This window comes from Pieris napi, chromosome 6 (assembly GCF_905475465.1).
Source record: "Pieris napi chromosome 6, ilPieNapi1.2, whole genome shotgun sequence".
Lineage (NCBI taxonomy): Eukaryota > Metazoa > Arthropoda > Insecta > Lepidoptera > Pieridae > Pieris > Pieris napi.
Genome location: NC_062239.1, coordinates 8,275,916 through 8,298,153, shown reverse-complemented (window position 1 = coordinate 8,298,153; position 22,238 = coordinate 8,275,916). Strand labels below are relative to the sequence as shown.

Here is a 22,238-nt window from a genome sequence, read left to right as displayed (position 1 = left end):
AGATAAATCACATTTCGATAGGCATGTATGAAAATTTAGTTTTCGACTTTCTACATACACTACTGTGAACGTATCTTGACTAAGGCCCATGATTACGTTACAAAGTGTGAGCTAATGTCATTCCCTCAAATTCGTTATGCGTTAGCGGTTAGTAGGTCACGAAAAGATGTTTTTCTCAAACCCCGAGTATATCGCGGTTAGTAAAAACGATTTTTTTTTAATGGTAACCAAACGGCATAACAGATTTAAATCAAATTTTGCAAATCTTTTAAGATCGTTGAACGCTTTTCAAGGAAACTAAATTCCGATCAGATTATATATATTATAACGATTTGTTTGCGAATTGCGATCCAGAAACGATAGATAACTGAAGCACAGACTACTTTAATTTTAAGGTTTCTATTCTCTGTCTTCAACGAGCAAAATCGCGGCGTCGTTCACTCTGTGGTCCTGTTCAGCGTGGTGTTTAAGCACACGCCGCTAACCGTACACAGTACACACTACACTATATAGTCGTAGCATTAGAGATATATTCTGTTTAGTATATTGTACATAATATAATATCTGTCTAGTGTCTAGTGTCTGCTGTCATTCTGTGAGTGTTTGACTGTCCGTGTTTCGTGTTGGGTCGTCGCGTATGGGAGGTGATTGGTGACGTTCATTTTGTGATTTGAATTTATTTTAATAATGAATAAGCAATTTGGTCCTTGACCGCTCAGTTGTATCGATAGGCAACGAAATTAAGTTAGTTATATGGTACCTTTGTTTAATACCAAGACTTGGCTAAGTGTGGCTGGAAGCGTACCGCATAGACAAAATGTATCAACGGATACCTCGGAACAGTGAACACTGTACGCCACAATTATGAGGCGTGATGTGGCCATAACCAAATTGACATTGCCGCGAACGTTTTTAAATAATAAATAATATTGGGTTTTACATTTTAAATATTATTGATACAATATATATTTAAGGTCACGGCGAAATGATGCTTTACAGACCTGAAACATAAATTGAATAATAATTTTCGCACGAACATCTCAACATGGACTCGCTAAAATGTTGTAGAATTTGTCTTGAAGTGGATGGATTTATGCATAATTTGTCGTCAAATACCTTGGCTTTCTACTATTTGACATTAACCGGAATAAATGTGAGTTAAAATTCTTTAAATATCTTTTTATAAATAATACTGTATATTCACTGTGAATTTTTCTGTTATTGTTTATTATTTATTCCACTTTTGATTAAATAAACATTTCCTGATTTCTTTAATCATACAAAGCAGTCTCAATTGGAAAACGTTATACCCTTTAGTTTTTGTCTCTTTTATTTTGCGTTTCTTGACCTATTTAAATATACAAACATATTTTATTATTCTTACAGCCTCTACCAAAACTGAAAATACCAATGTATGTATGTTATGAGTGTACTGCTCTGTTGAAGAAATACTTTGTATTTCGACAAAAATGCCTCCGTGGACAGGCAGTGCTCCAAGCACTTTTATCAAATAATGGGGAGGTATTATAAACCAATATCTATATTTTATCAATTATTGTATAGCAGTGAAATTTAGCAAGTAGTATAATAATATGTTGTTATAGGTAACAGAAGAAAACTTAAAGGACATAGGTAGAGAAAGTTTTGGCCTAACCTCAAGTCTAAAAATTGTTGAGAATGTCAGTTTTAATTATGACCCACAAGCTGACTTAAGAAAAACTTATGATCTACCAAATCATATAAAGGAAGAGGATATTGTAAAGTTAGAGCATGATTACTTTTGTGAAGTGCAAGATGATTCTAGTGATCCCATTGATGTAAATAATTCAGAAGATGATGAATTAATTGAAGTCCTTGAAGATGATCAAGATGCAGACCAATTGGATGAAAAAATGGAGGAGCAGGTATTTAATTTTATAATGTGTTAAATTAAATTTAAGTCTATACTTATAAATATTGTCAAGTATTTGATGGCTGGAGCAGTAGAATGATTTTAATTGATTTCAAATTATTGATTACTTAATTGTCAATTAGCTTTACCTAAATAAAAGGTTTTTTTTATTATGAAGACTAAACTTCTGCTAGAAATAAATCAATTTATAATATATAATAAAGGTAATATTTAATTTGTTCTTTTTATTGTTAATCTGTAAAATTATACATGGTACCATTTATAGATGGGAAAAGTACCCTGACTTTGATAGTGTGACATTATAATTTACTTTTGTGATTAATATTTGGTTGACTATCACAATCAAGACAATTATGTAGAACAATGTTTTCCGGGATAGCTAGTTATGAAGTATTAACCAAACACTAAAACTTTTTATATAATTGCATTTCCAGCAATCATTTGAACAAATTATGCTTCAAGAATTGGAACCAAATATGTCAGTAGAAGGTGATAAAAGAATAACAAAGAAGGATACAGAAGATCTCAATAAATATTTTACCATCAAATATTATACAGTAAGCTTACTTTGTCATAAATGCAGTATAATAGAAATGATTAGACAAAATATTATATATGGATGAATCTTATATTCATTTGCTAGCTATGCTTAGAGTCACTACAGGTATATAGATGACGAATGCAAGACAATAACAATTTTTGACAGTAAATACTTGAACTTGAACCATAAACAAATGTGCCTTTGTCTATAATTGTTTTAAATTGTCAGGCATTTTGTACAATATGCCTGATATAAGAACTATAGACTAACTTAAGGGAATTATAGCAATACCTAATATGTCTCTTTTGTTACTAACCAGTTTTGTAAAACTAAATTCATGGCTTGATTTTTTTAGCACCAAGCAATTGGGATGTTATTTTTTCACAAGCAGGCAAAACAAAAGGAAAGTAATGATAATAAGGCTTTAGGCTATTATTTATATATCTACACAGATTATATGAGTTCGGATTGTTTTGGTAGCAATAGAAGCAAAAAGCTAAAGTTGAAGAGGGTCTGTCCCTCTGATATTCAATTTTTTTTTTCTTTTAATAAAAATTATCTCTGGAAAGGTCGGCTTTGTACCCCCTTTGAGATATTCACACCCATCACTTATATTTGATTGGTGCTAAAGAAATGTCAAGCCCAAATTTTTCCCGTTTTTGATTTTGTGTAGAAAAAACATATAAATAAATGTTTGCACCACTTGTTAAATAATTGTTGGCTAAATATTTGAAGTTATACTTCTTTTGGCCCGTTGGAGAAAAATGATAGAGTCACACCGTCTCAAAAAACTGACACCCTGAAGATAGCTATAGTCAACATTTTAGTTTTTTCTATTGTTAGTGTCGCTTTTTCTAGAAACGTAGAAAAAAATTGTTGAAAAGATTTCTTCCTGTTACGCCAAAGTATAACTTCTAACCGCGTGTAGATAACTACATGCACGTTTTTTTTTAGAAACAAGAGGTAATGGATAAAATGGAATTGCGTAAAGAATCTATAAAATACAAATCGGCTGAATATAAATGTGAGCTATGCTATTCTTGGTTTATTGATATACGTGGACAAGAAAAGCATGCAGGGCAACATGATCAGGTGAGACTATTGCTTCTATTAGCTAGATAGGTAAAAATAACTAATTTTTCTCAATTTCTACTTCCTCATTTTCCTGTTAAGCCCTTTGCCATTCCCTTCCGCAGAACCGTGCTAGGCTCAAACTTTGCCCTTCCTAGGATGTGTAATTTTGAAAAACGTTGTCTCTCTTTAAATCACATATTTATAGTTTGTTAGAATTCTGTAAGTTAGCAATAGTTATTAAGTATTAAGCACGCCATGTTTGCCTGTTAAAGCATGTGCAAATAAATTGGATTAAGAAATCTAAAATATATTTATGTATATTAATGAAAATATAGAAAATAGGAGCAGTGTTGTCCTAGTGGCTTCAGCCTGCTACTCTCATACCTGAGGTCGTAGGTTCGATCCCAAGCTGTGCAACAATGGACTTTATTTCTATGTGCGCATTTAACATTTTCTCGAACGGTGAAGAAAAACATCGTGAGGAAGCCGACATGTCTTAGACACAAAAAGTCGACGGCGTGTGTCGGGCACTGGAGGCTGATCACCTAAAATACCTATTTGATTAAAAAAAATATCATGAAAGAGATTCAGAAATCTGAGGCCAAGACCTAAAGAGGTTGTAGCGCCACTGATTTATTTTATATAAGTGAAAATATTGCACGGAATAGCAAAATTTTAAAAACGACACAATTTTTTTCAGAACCGTGGCGAGTTTTATTGCAAAGATTGTCACATGTATTTCAAGACTCAGGAACAATTACAAACACATAATAAATCGCATCCAAGATGGTTTTTGTGCAAGTTGTGTCCGCAGTCTTATTCCAACTTGTGAGTACAAAATACAACTCAATTAGTGTTTAAGATGGTTCAACAATCATTTTATGATTACCAAACCTATCTTGTTTTATAAGGATACAATTTAGGTGTGTTTATTGTAAAGTCAAAGTCAAAAATCATTTATTCATATAGGTAACACAATGTACACTTATGAACGTCAAAAAATAAAACATACATTAAATGCTTCTAATTTTACATTTACTGCCAGTTTCAAATCAAGGACGTAGAACGGTAGAGAAGAACTGGCAATAAACTCTCCGCCACTCTTTTTAATCGCCAAGTTTTTTTTTACACAAAATTTGTAAGGAGCTGCAACCATTACACCATGTTCCACATGACATGTTAAGTAATAAATAATAATAAAATGTGAAAAACAAACAATATAGTTAAAAGATTAGTAATTATAAAGTCGACATTCATACATAATAAGTCGTGAATTATTTTTCCAGGTATCGGGCGAAACTTCACCTGTTATACCATCAAGGTCAGCAATACACGTGCGAACAATGTAAAGCAGTTTTCACGTAAGTGCTTTTGAATGACTTTAAACCAAAACTTCTCAAAATTCCCCTAATTAAAATCACTTTTATCCATAGAAACCGTATTATTTACCTAAGACACATCCGAAACCGTCACCCGATTGACTTCACGTGCTGTTTCTGCGGAATCTCGCTCGCTTCCCAGATAGCACTCAACGCCCATAAGGCGCGCGATCACGAAGGTCTTCAAGTAAGTAGATTTTAGCGTTAAGCAACAAAAAAGAAAGTTGAAAACTATTTTTATATGCATTTGTCGTGCTCCTAAACAAGACTTTTATGGTTATATGTATATACAAACCACACTAGTTGTCTAATGTAACATTTCATGATTAATTATATTATTCTGTAAGGGAGCGTACAAGTATTATGTAACGAATTTAGGAGGGGTTTCTCCTCTTGTAAAACGTGGCGGGGTTGAATACGCGTACATATTATTTTCGACTTTCCAGTACTTTACACCACATAATTGTAACTTTTAGGTATAGTCACTGGGTGTTCAAGTTTTACTAACCGGTACAGAAAAACCTTACGGCGCGTTACATGGGGGGGGGGGGGGCAAGAATCTCCAAAAATTGCGTGACGTAATACTTGAACTTTTCCTAAGATAAATAAATTAAAAAAAGGATGACATATATTTTAAGATATATCGATTTTTTAACATACAATAGAGAATTAATTTCCAGAATCGTAGTCTTAAAAAGTAATCTTTAAATTATATATTTGAAAAAGGTTCTAATATTTTTGATAATCATGAGAAATATCGTTACTCTAAAATCATAATACATGTAGGAAGATGATGAGATTATGAAGATAACGGCGGTGCACTGCGACACGTGTGATATAACGTTTACAAATGGGAAGGCGTACAATGTCCACTTGACTGCAACTATGAAGCACACTGGCAAGCATAGGTGAGTACGTAATGTAAATAAATAAATGTATGTGAAGGAAGATTTATTTAAATATTACATATGTAAGGAAACATATACAGTCAGCCTCTTTTGATTTGACTGATACTTATACCTTTTAATAGCATTATTTACAAATTTTTGGAATATTAAAATTTAAAAAGTCATATTCGGAATGATGTTTCGCACCGCCCCTATGGTAAGGTATACTCCATTCTTCCCCCTTGATTGATGCGTTCTGTAGGAACTTGGATTCTTTGTTTTAAAACATTTATATGTACAATTTTTACGATTAACAATATGTGATATGTTTTTTATTACCTATAAGGTGGTCTTTGTATTTTAAGATAGTCAACGTGTAGAGAGCAAGTCTTTAGATGGTTAGAAAATCATGTATTGAAGTAACATTGTCGCTTCTTTGGCTTAAGGTCTACGATATTTTCTTACTTTTTGCGTAAGTGTTAAATAAAACGGCAACATTGCCTGTAAATGAAGGAAGATATACATTATACAATCAGAAAAAAATCGTTCTGATTGTATATCTTAATATTTACGTATATAAATTACGTGTCACGTTTTTTGTCCGCTATGGGCTCCTAAACTACTGAACCGATTTCAATCAAATTTGCACACCGTGTGCAGTTTGATCTAACTTAAAAAATATGATAGCTTACATCTCAATTTATACCCGCAATATTATTTTATTGCAAATTATTGGTTAATTATTTGATAGTCACAATTCTAACAGATGGCGCTGTGCTGAAAGTATCAACGTTTCACATAAGCTACAATTTAATGGCATACCCATAAAAAAGCATGGTGATTCCCATGACTGGTGTTCTCCTACTGTTTCCTTTGAATAGTTTACTATTATGTAACAAGAACCTTAGCCACAGAAACGCTTGGCCGGTCTGCTAGTATTATATATTTTTAAGTTTTTTACAACGCAGCATTTTATATTTATGAATTCTACAGATACAGCTGCGACACTTGTGATGAGAGATTTTCGACTAAAAAGGAGAGATTCTTGCATTCATTGAAAGTTCACAAACGGCGTCCGCGACGCATTGAAAAACCGATTATTATGATAAAAGCATCCACGGATAAATCCCAGAATAAGCCGAACAAGCCTCGGCCTAAAATAACATTACCCAAGAACCGTCCGGTCAATACACTCCAGAAAATTATTTGGCCAATGAAATGTCATTACGTAAGTTTTTCTAATATCTAATTTTTTTATACTTGCAAGGACTAAGAGTCAAAAGAATATGAAAAAGAAATAAAAGCATTTTCGAGACCTTTTTTAAAATGCAGATATTTCTAACTCTGTAACTTTCAATAAAGATCCGATCTCGACATTTTTGTATGAAAGTTCAATGTAGTTCTCAATATCTGTAGCGCTGCTATCACAACATTGGGAAAGTGCAGGAAAAAATCACTGAATATGTTCAATATTACACTCACTGACTCTCCACCTGGTCTAAGATCCCGATATACAACGACCTTCACCGAGATGCTTATTTAATGAAACGTATTTTATATTTAATTTAATATGTCAATAAATATAATCCATATGGGTTGCCTAGCAAATTTCAGTCCAGAGTATTTTAATTAATATTAAAAAAAGATTGGCTCCTTTTTAAAATTTACTTAATAAAATAATTTCTAGCCCTTTATAATAATTTTTTTTTTCCTCAGTGTCCCGATGCATTAGTGTACAGCGAGCAGGAAAATTGGTTACACCACCGGCGCCAGCATCCTGAGAAGACATATATGACCATTAGGAGAAGATATATTTGCGAGCATTGTGGGAAGGGATATAAAGTAAGAGACAATTTTATAGAAACGAAAAGTACAGACAACACCAAAGAACAATGAATCTTGGTGCCAGTCTTTCCCTTTATCACAAAATTTTTTTTTTTTTTTTTCAAAAACCCAATTGGTTCGTTTACATTCCTTAATATAAGTATTAGTTGTGTTAGTATAAGTTTTCTAAAAATTTAAGTTAGATTTTTTTTCAGTGGCCCCTTTATAAAAGCCTTCTCCATATTTTTCCATTTCTCTTTGTCTTAAGCAACATTCATCCAATAAAATTTTTAACCGGATTGAAGTTATGTATTTACAATTATTTTTCATAATTTTAAATTTAACCGACGTTTCGCGTGCTTTACAGCGTGCGTGATCACGGTGTCCTCTATTTCTGCCAAAACCCATATTTTAGTCGATACCAACTCCGGGGAAATAAATACAGATAAAACAACTTTTTCTACAGCTGTGATACTTTTTGACATTCAACACCTTTTGTCTTCAGTCACCGTGACCGCGTGGACACGCTGTAAAGCACGCGAAACGTCGGTTAAATTAAAGAAAATAATAGTAAATACATAACTTCAATACGGTTATAAATTGTTTTTTTTAATGTGTAAATTTTATGTCAATAAAAGACAATACAACATTCATCCAGTTCTATAATGTCATCTGGCCATCTTTTCTTTTGTCGTCCTATACATCTCTTTCGAGTAGGTCCAGTCCATTTCGTTATTTCAAGTCCATCTTTTATCCTGCGCTCTAGCAATATGACCTGTCCATTTCCATTAAGGCTTAGAGCGTGTACAAGTGATCTAGTTGTTGGTGTTTTATTGAAGTGAAACTTCTTTATCGGGGTTGGAAAAAAATTTCGTGTAAAATTTTTCCGTTACGCGCCATGTTGCTCTTTGAAGTCAAACTTCTTTATCGGCGTTCGAATGAAAGTTCTTTATCGACGTATGGGAGAAATTTTGTAGCAAATCGTCACGTTTTTCGGTTACGCGCCATGTTGGTTTTTGAAGTCAAACTTCTTTATCGGCGTTAGAATGAATTTTTTATCGACGTATGGGAGAAATTTTGTAGCAAATCGTCACGTTTTTCGGTTACGCGCCATCTTTTTCTTGTCCCTACCACGGTTGATCCGAAGAGATTCGAAGCCATTAATAACAAAATACATAATAACGATAACAATGATAGTAATAATTCTATAAAAATTAATGAAATTCTGTAATAATCTTAGTAGTAATAAGGTAAAATGAAGTAATTGTATTTGTATTCATGTCTATGATAATAAAAGCCTTTTGTTAAACTTTATTTAACCAATTTCGTTAAGTTCGTTAAGTACTATATGCAGTAGATCATTTTTCGAAAAATAAGGTCATCAAGAAGTTTCACTTCTTACGTGTGTACACCTAGTACACGCACACATTTTTATTTATTTATTACCTGTTTTGTTTCAGAGCCGACACATACTTAATTACCACATGAACCTACACAACGGTGTGACCCCATTCAAATGTGAGGTTTGCAGTAAAGCGTTTTACTCGCGGACGCTTCTTAGAAATCATTTTGTGGTTGTACACTCCGATGAAAGACCATTCGTTTGCGACACATGTGGATTGGCTCTTAAGACAAAAGGCACGCTGCATAAACATAACCGGGTGAGTTGCACTTCATATACGGGAATATTTGAGAATCGTAAATTTTAAATGATATAAAGCGGAAGAGATAAATTAATTAATAATAATAAATAATAAGTAATTAATACTAATGATAATTAACACTAATAAAACTATGATTAAAAACAGAAATTTTTAATAATGAAATGGTACCTACAAAAACCGTTGAACGTTATTAAAAAAAAATATAAATAGTTATATATATAATAATAATATAATCTCAAAATACACGCGCATCAGCTTAAGCTGCTAGTGTGTTTATATACATAATAATAATAATATATTTATATTTCAATTATAATTTTTAAAAAAAATAATTATTATCATTTTACTTATACTTTTTTTAGATCCATTCCGGCGAAAAACCATTCAAATGTGACGTTTGCGACAAAGCGTTCGCATTCAAAACATCACGCAGACTTCACTATGAAGGTGTTCATTTAAACATAAAGAGGAAGAAGAAGAAGAAGTCGAAAAGAAAAGAGAGGGAAAAAGAAGAAGTCAAACAGAATAGAGAGACAATCCTGAACACTTCTTCTAAATCTTCTATTGTCGTCAAATGAATATTTTTCAATAATACAACACATTTTCTATATATTTTTAATGAAGAGATAAATAAGTTTGAGTATTGTAAAAAGTTAATTTGTAAATATAGACTAATATATCATTATTAACACACAATTATCTAGTTTCAATTTTTCTATAAATACAACTTTATTTTCATTCACAAATCATTCTTATTTCAATACAGAGTTTTAGTACTACATAAATTCTATTGAAATTAGTACAGAAATTAGGATCTCTTCAATAGGGCCTAGTCCATAAGTCTAATCATCGATTTTAGAGAGTATTTTTATAGAACAGAGGGCAAACAAGCAGGAGACTCACCCCTTAAAGTAATACCATACCGCCCATGGACACTCAATGTCAGAGCTCGCGATTGCGTTGCTGAAAAAAGATTGGTACGCTCTTTTCTGGTGTAGTTCAGTTAGTAATAGCAAGTCAAATACGCCGCTAATTGTAAATAATAATTTCGTTCAATGTTTGTAATCAAATTTCTCCACAATGGGTTGACCGATTTTAATGAGTTTGTTTTTGTTGCATTTTTACGGTACTATTTTTTTTAATGTTGATGCTTTTTATTTTAGTTATATTCGATTCAGTTATAAGCACACACACACATATATAAAAGTGTTGAACCCAGATATACAATATTTTTCAAGTATAATGTATAGTAACAGAGCTAAAGGGCATTGAAATATTGACTAAGTATGCATTACTTTAGACACAAGTTCACGAAGTATACTTTAGTTAAGAAGTTTCCTAAGGATATTTTTGGATTTTTTGTATAGTTCTTAACTCGACTCAATCGTATATAACTAAAATCGGAAACATCAAAATTTATCTATTCGCTTCACGTGGAATGCCAAGTTTAATTTGTACAAAATAACAATACGCGAAATAATACGTCACCTTACGTTTGCCCAATCACAATTAACCCCACAATTTAGTTTTTTGTTTTTTACATTTTGAATATGGAACAATATTGTCATCCACAGAGCATCAACTGTCACTTTGACAGTACTGGCATATTTATCTTTTTTTATTTCGTTTATCTTAGCTTAATTTTCATTCTAGGTAGGTTGATAACACTAGCACAGGATCTTTAGTTTGAGTAGTTATTGCGTGAGACAATCTTGGGCGGTTGCTCTCCATGCACTTTCCTAATGTGGCTCTTGCAGCTGTTGGATTGAGTAAACGCGTGACCACAGATCTCGCACCGGTAGGGTTTCTCGCCAGTGTGCGTCTAGAAAATATATTTAATATTTACGTTATTCTAGAATTTTATAGATATATTATTGACTGTTTGTGTCTTAGTAATACAGTTGAATGCTGCACAACTATTTCTGAAAATACTAAATAAATTTTTTGAAAAACTTTTTTTATTGTTTATCTTAAATTTGAAAAAAACATTAGAGATAAATCGCGGGTGTTACAAAATGCACTTTCAATATGTACTATTATACATTAAGTTGGTAAAGACAATAATGTACCGACTTTCATGCTACAAATATTAACAAATGGCAAAAAAACAGTGGTGCTACAACCTTTTAGGTTTAAGCCTCAGATTTCTGTATATTTCGTGATTACTTTTCTTTATAGGCAAGTAGGTGATCAGGCTTCTGTGTCGTACGTAATACACGCTGTCGACTTAAGGCATAACGGTTTCCTCACGATGTTTCTTTCAGCGTAAGAGCGAGTATTAAATGCGGTACAAAAAGTATTAGTCAAGAATATAGAACTAACAACCTCAGGGATGAGATTCACACCCTGAAACCCCTGGCCAGCACTGCCCGTAGTGGTAAAGCAACTTTTAAATATAACTCACCATAAAGTGACACCTCAAGGTATTCTTCTTCTTAAATGCCCGGTTGCAAACAGTACACACATACGGACGTAGATCGGAATGCACGGACCCATGATGCGTCGCAAGATTTCCCGCACTGTTGAATCCCTTACCGCATCGAAGGCATTTGAAGGGCTTTTCTTTTAAGTGTGTGTACATGTGGGCTTCTAGGCCTTTTTTGTACTGAAATATTCATACATAATACAACAAATGTTTCAGCACGCAAAACTCATTTAAACTATATAAAAGAAATGACCGAATTTAACAAAAACAAATTAACACTTTCCAATAAAAATTATTTGAGTTTCGAATTGCAGGCCAATATAGGCCATAGATAATATAATCTGTAAATCCCATAGAATCTCCAATGTCCAATGAGTTAAAAGACCTATTATTAAATATGTCTGTGTCTACTAATTATATGGGCAAATCACTCAGCCCTGTCGGGCAGGTACAAGTAGCACGAGTATGAGGTCACTGGCGTTGATAGTGAGAGCTGAGTGTGAACACTGGCAATATTTCCAACAGCGATATCAACAAGGGCTGAGTGTAAATGTGGTATAAGCATAGCGGCAAACAACAATTTAATTTAACAAGATAGTAATGTAATTTATTAATTTTAATATTGCATTTCAATTAAGTGTAAATTACGCTACAAAACTGCACTTTCAAAATTTAAACTTTTTCATAAGAGAGCGTTCAAGCATTATGTAACGAACTTTGAGGGGGGGGGGGTCCTTTTATAAAACGTTACGATGCGGGGCGGCGTTATTGTTAATGTTATTTTCGACTTTCCATTACTTAACACCACATAATGGTAACTTTTAGGTATAAAGAGTCACTAGGTGGTCACGAAACGTTTTAATATACTTGGGTACAGAAAAACGTTACGGCGCGTTACATGGGGGGGGGGTCCAATTATCTCCGAAAATTGCGTGACGTAATACTTGAACGCTCCCTAAGTAAAAATATAAATTTATAAGACGAACACATTACCCGCATTCGCATTCCACAGACGTCACAGATAAAAGGTCTCTCCCGCGGGTACTCCTCGTAGGGATGGTTCATGCGAAAGTGGGCCCACAACGAGCGCGCACTAGTTATCACTTCCGAACACTAAAAATATTTTAATATATTCTTTATGTGTACCTTTTTATCCAACTTCAAAAATTATCGTTTGACCTATATTTACGTAGCATTGTTGGTATATTAGTAATAGCATTAGAATAGTCATATGGAGATGATCTTTTTTATTAAATTAGTTAATTTCCAAGTTGGCAATGAGTACAAGTTTCATCAATATCGGTTTAGAAGATTTTGAAAAAAGGATATTTTAAGGGGTTTAATATATAGATATATATTCAAATAATGTTAACAGATATTTAAAGTTGGCTAAATTTTTCAAGACTACATTTATCTTTATGTTTTAGTTAGTCACCAGAATTTTACTGTTATTACATAGTTTATTAATATAATTCCCTATTTAAATATATATTTTATAATCTATGTCTGAGCTTCAAATATAAGTTTTTTCAATCTCATTGATATAAAATTCTTACATAAATTTGAAAATTTCAAATTTATGACAAGAATGACTTGTGTGACTAAAATGACAGACCAAAATAGTATTTCCATACAACAAGATATCTTTTAGAAACTATTTTTTTTCTCAATTTTTCCTGAACCATATACATATTATATAATATATGTTAAACATATACATGTATAATATATGTGTATTATTACGTAATGCATGAATCATATAATAAAATCTATACATACAAGAGGACATTTGTCAGGCCATTCGGCAGGTGCGGGTTTAGACACATGTGTTCGTTTGTGGTAAATAGAACTGTGTTCACGACGATCCTTCTTATTCGCGAACGTCTCCCCACATTCGCGACATCCAATCCTATAAAGGTATTAAGTTATTTTTTTATTATAAATAATTTAAAGTATTAATATATTATACAATATATTAATATTATTTATCCCTTCACGGATAATTTTCCTTAGGGGCTCTAAGGAATATCTGGGCTCTATGCTTCGGTAATAAATATATTTCAGATTTTTTTCTATAATTAAAACGGAAAATGAAATTTCATTGCCTCCCTTTATACTGAATAAATCATTGTATAAAAGATATGTAGGATTCAGTAGAATTCCATGGATCTATTTCCAGTTCCATTCCATTAATAAACATGTGTTAGAATAAATTGCAAAATAAAAAATCATAATACTATACTTGAAGGTATCTAGAAAATTTTATGAAGATTTACAATCAAATAGATACGAAGAACTATGTTTTGTTATGTACCTAACAATTCGCACACATATATTAAACAAGATGACCTGGTAAACTTCGTATCACCTACATAATATATCTTTAAAATACGGTGAAACCTTTTCCAAAAAAACAAAACACCTCAAATGCAACAATACTTGGCGATTAAAAAGAGTGGCGGAAAGTTTCTTGCCAGTTCTTCTTACCCGCTCTACGCCCTTGACTTGCGAACTGGTAGTAAATGTAAATTTACGATTAATTTAACTTGACGATTCAAAAGTGTACCTACTTGGTTACCCACTTGAATAAAGATATTTTGAGTTTGAGTTTTGAAGCTAGAAACGTATTGTATTGGAAAATTAAATGATGTAATCTTATGTTTTTATTAAGTCATGGATCCAGGGATTCTCGAGTTTTACCGAGACATACTAACATATACAAGTATATAATATATAGATGTACGCACGTATTTTTCGTCGCATCCTTATGTTTTCTGGCCGTGAGGTGATGTCTTTTAAACGCCTCTTCATTCGCGAACTTCATATCACACTCCCTACAGTGCGGGGCGTCCGGATTGTCCTCTATCTCTGTTATCTCCTATAAATTTAATTTATCATATCAAGAGTTACAAGTTGCTAAATTGGAGGTTTTGGTTTTCGTCGAAACAATAGTTTAGAAACAGCGCAGATACTCTGTAACCCCCAATAGCGTTAGCGATTGCGACCACGAGTTCAATGTTGATTTTTTACCTATCCTAAGATACAGACACTTTTAAGAATATTGTGAGAACTACATCGAAATTTAATACGAAAACTTTGGGATCAGTATTGCTGTCACAATTGGAAGTTACAGAGTACCGACACAGACGGCAATTCATACAATTATCTAAAAAAACATTAAGCGAAAAATTTGTTTCCATTACTAAAGTATTCAATCTTTTCCACATTTTAAACAAATAAATAGCTGTATTTAGGATCTTCCATTATTATTTACGTGTATAAAGTATTGAAAACGTGCAACTTAGATTGAGCTAATTCCAAATAAAATTCCTAATTAAATGTGGCCTTAAGTTAGGAACAATCGCAATTACATTTAAATATATGAAACAAAAGGAATTAATTTATTAAACCATTATTGAGTGGACATATATTTTGCGATAGTGTGAGAAGAATTAACAAACATACATCTCGGTCTCTGTGCATCAACGCCTTATGCCGAATGAGTCCCATCCGTGAGACAAAAGGCAGTCCGCAAAAACGGCACAGAATATCCGACGCGTGACGTTTGCGTACGTGACCAAGAATTGCGTTTAAATTACTGAAAAAGAACAATAGGGGCTAAATTTAGGTAACAGTTTTGAATACCATCGCACTTTTTTGACGATACTAATTATTTAGGAGTCTCGGAGGACCTTCATTGGAACACCTCCAAGTGAGTTTTGCTCCGGAAAATGTGATCACTTCCTCACTATTCAAGTCACGATTCACAACGGACCCATCGTCCTCAAAATCATTTTCACGAGTAAAACTTGTAGACGCCATCACTATAAATCTGAAAATGATCGCGAGAAATCAGTGTTGATTATGTATGTAAAGCCAAGTTTCAAAAAATGCAAATAAAATAACGCACTTTCACGTGAAAATAAAAAAGAAACTGATTTATAAAGTAAACTTTGCACTGTAAAACTAATTACCGCTAGTCTAGCATAAACCACATTCAAAATGGCCGATTAAGTTTATAAAATTAATAGGGATGTGAAAAATAATCGATTTTTTTTAAAGTGAAAATCGATTTTTGTATTCGATTTTAATATTAAAAATAATTGAAAATTCGGCGACCAAATATTCATATACTAACTCTAACCTAACCAATCTAAATAATATTTGTTTTTGTGGACAGCTCCGATCTAAATAGTAATTGTTTATTCAAGCCTCGGCTTCTCGGCGTCCTGGTCGCCTTCGGCGACCAAATATTCATATACTAACTCTAACCTAACCAATCTAAATAATTTTTTTTTTTGTGGACAGCTCCGATCTAAATAGTAATTGTTTATTCAAGCCTCGGCTTCTCGGCGTCCTGGTCGCCTTCGGCGACCAAATATTCATATACTAACTCTAACCTAACCAATCTAAATAATATTTGTTTTTGTGGACAGCTCCGGCGCTACGGGAAATGCAGCCCCTCCACCCTTGCGTACCAAAGCACAGGCATTTTATTCAAGCCTCCGCAACCTCGGCTTTTTGGTCGCCTTCGGCGACCAGCCTCAGCCGCTACAGCTTTCATAATGCCTGTGCTTTGTTACAGCGGGTGGGGGCTGCTCTTCCTCCGCGCCTCCGATTATTTATATACACTCTAGGGGTAAGACAGACAAGACCACGTGGATAGTGGGGTGCTCTGATTCGGTTTTGGGTACTTTTTGGATATTAAAGTAAACACTTTATTCTAGTAGAAATTAAATAATATAGAAAGTTGCAAACAATGAAATACAAGTACTAATTAGAATATACAGACGAGTAGGTATCGATAATTTCAAAAAATTTCGGAACCCTATAATCTATCAACACGAAATTAGGTTAATTTCAATGTTGATTATTCTATAACTTTAAATTTCAAAAATGAGGAAATAATCGATAAATAAAACGATTATTAACAATCGATAAATTAAAAACACGATTTTTTTAAGTGAACGTCACATCACTTATAACCAATAGAAAAGTAGAAAATGGCGGATTGTTTACAAATTTTAATACATTACACAAAACTTTAAATTTTTTATAAAAATATTAAGACGCGTTTCCGGAGCAAAACTCACTTGGAGGTGTTCCAATGAAGGTCCCCCGGACACTCCTAGATAATTAGTATCGTCAAAAACGTGAGGTGGTATTTAACACCCAACCCGTAATCTAAATTGTCTGTGATCTATAATCGTAAATATGTCAAAATATAAATAACGCAGTGCAGTACTATTGGTAATTACGTACAAAATTCATCAAATTACATGATCGTAAAAAAATAATTCTGGAAAGATTTAGTTTTATTATTTAATTAATATATAGCAACTGTTGGTACACAGCGCCTTGAAAAGACGTTTGACGTGCATGTGTGACAACAAAATACAGATTTATGTTATAATAGGTTGAGTGTAGTGGAAAACATAGACACGGACGGTGATTGCTGTGTATTAGACACTTTTGAATTATAAATTGTTCCTTGTGTTATATGAAATTTTGGAGTTTTTTATAACTTTGTGATGGGTACTTTTTAGCTTTGGAAAATTCCCTCAAATTAGGTGTCGAATTATAGGGTAATAAATAATGTAGTAATTTTTACAATCAGTAGGATAAAATAAAATCCTCCGGGCCCTTATTTATTTAATTATAAGATTTAGTTTAGTATAGTTTTATTGTATTGGCGTAAAAACTTAATTGCGTATAAAAAAACAACACAATGCAGTGTGTTATTTGTTAAATTACTTTGATTTATTATACATTGTATTCTTTTATATTGTTTACTTTTTTGTGCTTGTATTTATAGGTGGTGCAAACAAATAAATCATATACATATAAATATATCATTGTATTTTTTTAAATTGTGTCAGAAATAAAGATTTTATAACAATAGTAGTAAGTTACAGAGGATATTAAAACAACTGGATCCTTTTTGAGTTACTAAAAACATAATATACATACTTAGTAACTTCATCACAGTGCGGACACTTGTACTTCACACCCTTGTGTTGTAACATATGCTGCTTCGCGCGATTGCTAAAAAGAGAAAATGTCTTATAAATGCTACCCTATGCAATATTTAAGATCTTTCTAATGTCAATTACATAGGGGACGACTGTGAATACGTAGAATAACATCAGTCCTGGGGCTTGACAATATCAAAATCAATCGAAACATCGACGGACGTGCCCCACAAAAACATTACTAAATTACATTAGCTCACGCTTTGTCACGTGACCATTTTCATACAAATTCATTTGGCGAGTTGGTCACGCCTGCAGTAAAAGTGATTTTGTCTCAAGCCCCTGTTCACTATCACCGAATCGATTGTACGAGTAGTATCGGTAATACGAGAGAGGATACGGAATAAGGACGGGGGGCTACTTAACAATTTGAGTATCACTTTCCCAGACAATTGCTGATACAACTTGGATTTTTGTTCTTTTTTTTATTTGTTATGTCACGTATTAATGAGAACGCTACCTTTTTATACATTACCATAGTTTACATTACTATGAATGTAAGATTTGATGTTTTTTTTTGGTATATGTTCCTGGCGCCAAAGGTGCGATATTCTGTATATCTGAATATATAAAGTATTTTATTTACCTCTCAAAACAGAAGTAACAAAGTATTTTAGATAAAGTAGCCAAACTTACGCTGTAATTTATCCAGTCATGTATAACATTTGGTATATATTCATATTTCAGTTCAAAACAAAGTCATTATAGTAGCAAACTCGCTAGCGGGCGGGTTTAAATTTAAAACATGGCCGCATGGCCCCGTTCCCTTTAAACTTGATAGTAAATAGGAAATATATATTTTATATTTTTATATTACTCACAATGTAGAGGCAATAAAAGGGCACTGTTTGCAAAGATATTTCTTGCTATGAACGGAATACATATGCCGTTTGAGAGCTGCCCGACTGAATCGAAGTTTGCAAATCTCGCACTCTGCCTCACCTGCTGACTGAAAGATGAAACCTTGTATTTAAAAATGTCGCATGATCTAAGCTATAATTTTTGTATTTCTCAAAATTACTTCCCTAACCGGTTATGAAATTATTTGGTTCTTAATATTTTTGAAGTTATACTTCTTTAGCCGCGTTATGAAAAATTGATGAGAGTGAAATTTTACGATGCGCGCGCACCGTGACACAAAATTAACAGAATGAAGTTGCCCACGGAAGATGCTACGGCATTGGACATATTTTAAAAACAACATTCGAATAATAATAGAATTTATGTTACACAGAGAATAATAATATTTTTTTTTTTCAAATATAAACTGAACTTTATTGACTATAATGACTCCTTTTCCAGTCTTTGATTATTTAATTGTAATTAATTATTTGCATGCAATCAAAAACTATTTTTAATAATGCCAAAGAAGTATAACTTCTTACGCGCGTACGTAAGTACACGCACCTTTTTTTTTAAATTAAATAATCATTTTTGTAAAATGTCTATAAACTTACAAGATCGTGTCGTTCCTTGTGCATTTGCCAGAGTTTATCATTACTGAAGCATTTGTAACACATTTCACACTTGAACTCAGCTTTGCGGAAACGTTCTGAATCTTGACGCTTTTTTATTTCCTCAATTTGCTCTTCTTTCTGAATGAAAACTCTTAATTATTTAGAAGAATTGGACAAATATGATATAATAGAGAATTATTCTTAAAAGATTTACTTTTAAATTATCACTGCTAAAATTCCTGTGCTTCTAACAATTTAAATATATGTGATATCAATAAGCAAGGTTAATTTGAGTCAATAATGAATGTAACCAAACAAAACAGTTTAGCTATATTTTTAGGTCAGGGCCTCAGATTTCTGTATCAGCGTAATGGTCATTTGTTTTTTCTACTAGGGAAGTAGGTGAACAAACGTTTATGCCAGTCACACTCTATCAAATTTTGTGGGTCTTTGGAATGCTAGATTTCCTCCCAATGTTTTCCTTCATTGTACGAGCGAGTGGTCAATATGCACTAAGAAAGTCCGTTGGACCAAAACCTATGACTTTAGGGATGAGAGTAGCCACTAGGTGAGCTTCAGTGTGCCACTCTTATGCTGCGTGTAGGTTTTATATACAATTAATTTATTCTACAACGTGAAAGCTTACTTACTGTTGTCTCCGCAACTGTAAAATTATCGTCAAACTTTAAATCAATGTCTTTAGGCAAATTGATATCCTGTGGAGTTATAAAACCTTTTCCCTTTCTAATTCTTATTTTATGCTGTTTTGATATTGACACTATTGGCTTTTCTTTTTTTAAAGTTTTTCTAGGTCTCCTCGTAGGAGTTTTCTGCTTTTCAGTTGATTTTGATTCCTTAAAAGTATAAATTATATTATGCAATACTGTAGTTGTGGTAATTAATTAGCAGGTTGCATGTTTGGTATATAATTCTTGTTTCTTTTGACAAATAACAGGACATATGAATATATAATTATTTTTTATCACAAAAAATATGTACCTACATACCACTTTAACAACACCAAGCTTGCTTAAGGCAATTAAATCATCTTCAGAATCATCATCTTTTGTACCAATAAAATCATCATCGCTTGGCCACTCTTTATCTGGTCCAGTATCAAATGGATCCATATCAAAGAACAAATTATCCAAAGGAACATTAGGAAATGTTTTTATTTCCACCTCATCGTTTTTAATGTTATTCTTAGTAGGATCAATATCTATGTCGCAAACATTTTTGGAAAGTGTCAGAGTGGTATTTAAGAGTATGGCTTCTCTATCAATTTTTAATATATCTCTTTCAGTTATCTAAAAAAATATTCAAGTAAATTTATTAGCAGTTTTAATAAGTATAACGAGTTTAAGACATTCTTCTTTTACTATAAAACACAATATTTTAAATATAATAAATACCAAAGTGTACTTAAGATTTACCTCTTCTTGGTAATGAAGAATACTTTTTAAAACCATAAGGGCTCTCATACATTTTTGCCTAAAGTAATAATACTTCTTCAATAACAAAGCACACTCTTGGCACGCATACATTGGCAACTTTAACTGTTCTACCTGAAAAATAATTTTTATATCGTAATTAAACATTCTAGGTTTTTAAGATCATGAAAGAAAGAACTGTTTAAAATTCATCTGTTATAAGTGAAATAAGGTAAATTTTTTGCACGTTTTTGTTTATCTTCTATTCAGAACGAAATAGTGTGTTTTACTTACACAGATTCCAGTTAAAATTTCATAAAAATGATCTAAAGACCCAGAGTGCAGCTTTAACAAATTAACACCCATTTGTAAACAAACCCTACAAACTTTTGCAGCAGTCATTTTAAGTTAAATTATTATTATTGCATTGAAACTTGTTATAAAGAAACGATAACTGCAGTATTACCTTAGCATAAATAAAAAAAATAAAAACAAACAATATAAAATTGAAAGAAGCGATGCTTTGCCGCACATGAGTTGTCTTTGTCAGCTGTCACTACAAAAATTATAATGTGCGTTTTCCAATTACAGCACTAGAGCGCATTATGCGGCATAATGCTCAACGTTGAATGTTCCAACTACAGCAACGCTTCGCACAATTGAGCACTCTCAAAACGAAAGCTCTCGCGTGCTTCTCGCAATAAATACCAACACAGTGACAGAAAATTGACCAGTGTTTTTCTTCAAGTTGGCATTTATCGAAATTTTCGTTAGTAAATATTATTTATTGTTGAAAAATTTGTTTCGTCGTAGATTTTGAAAATAATTAAAGTTATTTCAAATTGCTATAAAAAAATATAAGTATGGATGAAGGTATAAAAATAAATAGTTACTTTTTTTATATTCCACATTTAAAATATGAATACAATTTTATTTTAAAATTCGGATCTGTAAACAAATTTATTTTACAGGATTATACTCTTGTAGACATTGCAATGGTTTTGAAAAAGTATATAATTTTTTTAGAAATCATTTGGAAAAATTTACTCAAAACGTAAATGATGTAAACTTCTTACATGAAATTATATATTTTACTGTTAATTTAGCTTGTTAAAACCTTATATTCTTTAAAAGTTTTCTCTTATTTCAGTAAAAAAATGTTAATGAAATAATTTGATTATTAAAATAAGCGTAAAAAGTTTTCAACCAATTATTATTGTTAACCATTTATTTAACGTTAACATTATTTATACATTAATGAGGTTGCTAACTCTATTCAGAACATTTTTTTTTCAACACTAACTTAGCGCACTCTGCTGATGCATTTGAAAACTAATTCACGTTCCAATTAAGCTTTAGCATTATGCGGCATTGTGCGGCACTGAGTCGCATTATGCTCTGTAATTGGAAAACGCACAATAATTGTCGTCTACTATACAGACTGAATATTGGGCACTGACTACAGTCATTAATTTATTATGTTTATGTTTTGCTGCAATAGTTTATCTGATAAAGGGTATGTTCCGATATACACTGCGACCACTGTACAGAGTACCGTCAATTTAGTATACTGTGAAACCGTTTCTCTATAGCCAGCTATACTGGTTACAATT

General features: G+C 32.4%; 2 protein-coding genes and 1 long non-coding RNA gene across 5 annotated transcripts; 1 reads left to right on the top strand and 2 right to left on the bottom strand.

The window, feature by feature from the left end:
- The first annotated feature begins 601 nt into the window (after positions 1–601).
- Positions 602–9,977, top strand: LOC125050668 (zinc finger protein 431-like). 2 transcript variants are annotated; one of them, XM_047650653.1, is made up of 14 exons: positions 608–644; positions 975–1,153; positions 1,387–1,521; positions 1,605–1,904; positions 2,347–2,469; positions 3,408–3,545; positions 4,228–4,355; positions 4,814–4,888; positions 4,961–5,093; positions 5,693–5,814; positions 6,787–7,021; positions 7,510–7,635; positions 9,078–9,278; positions 9,644–9,977. In XM_047650653.1, the coding sequence occupies exons 2-14, from the start codon at positions 1,046–1,048 to the stop codon at positions 9,857–9,859; spliced, it is 2,040 nt and encodes a 679-aa protein (XP_047506609.1). In that variant the 5' UTR covers positions 608–644; positions 975–1,045; the 3' UTR covers positions 9,860–9,977. The 2 variants fall into 2 exon arrangements, with proteins under 2 accessions (XP_047506608.1, XP_047506609.1); XM_047650652.1 differs by having other exon boundaries at positions 602–1,153.
- Positions 9,883–21,163, bottom strand: LOC125050670 (zinc finger protein 660-like). 2 transcript variants are annotated; one of them, XM_047650657.1, is made up of 13 exons: positions 20,920–21,163; positions 20,629–20,760; positions 20,203–20,502; positions 19,846–20,049; positions 19,196–19,333; positions 18,560–18,687; positions 17,677–17,751; positions 15,172–15,304; positions 14,454–14,584; positions 13,486–13,615; positions 12,700–12,819; positions 11,686–11,886; positions 9,883–11,103 (listed from the first exon to the last, which is right to left on the bottom strand). In XM_047650657.1, exons 1-13 carry the CDS (start codon positions 21,025–21,027, stop codon positions 10,963–10,965), a joined length of 1,941 nt encoding a protein of 646 aa, XP_047506613.1. In that variant the 5' UTR covers positions 21,028–21,163; the 3' UTR covers positions 9,883–10,962. The 2 variants fall into 2 exon arrangements, with proteins under 2 accessions (XP_047506613.1, XP_047506614.1); XM_047650658.1 differs by lacking the exon at positions 20,203–20,502.
- LOC125050673 lies at positions 15,334–15,841 on the bottom strand. Its single transcript, XR_007117167.1, has 2 exons — positions 15,617–15,841; positions 15,334–15,538 (listed from the first exon to the last, which is right to left on the bottom strand). It is a non-coding gene; the product is annotated as an uncharacterized LOC125050673 (long non-coding RNA).
- Positions 21,164–22,238: the final 1,075 nt, after the last annotated feature.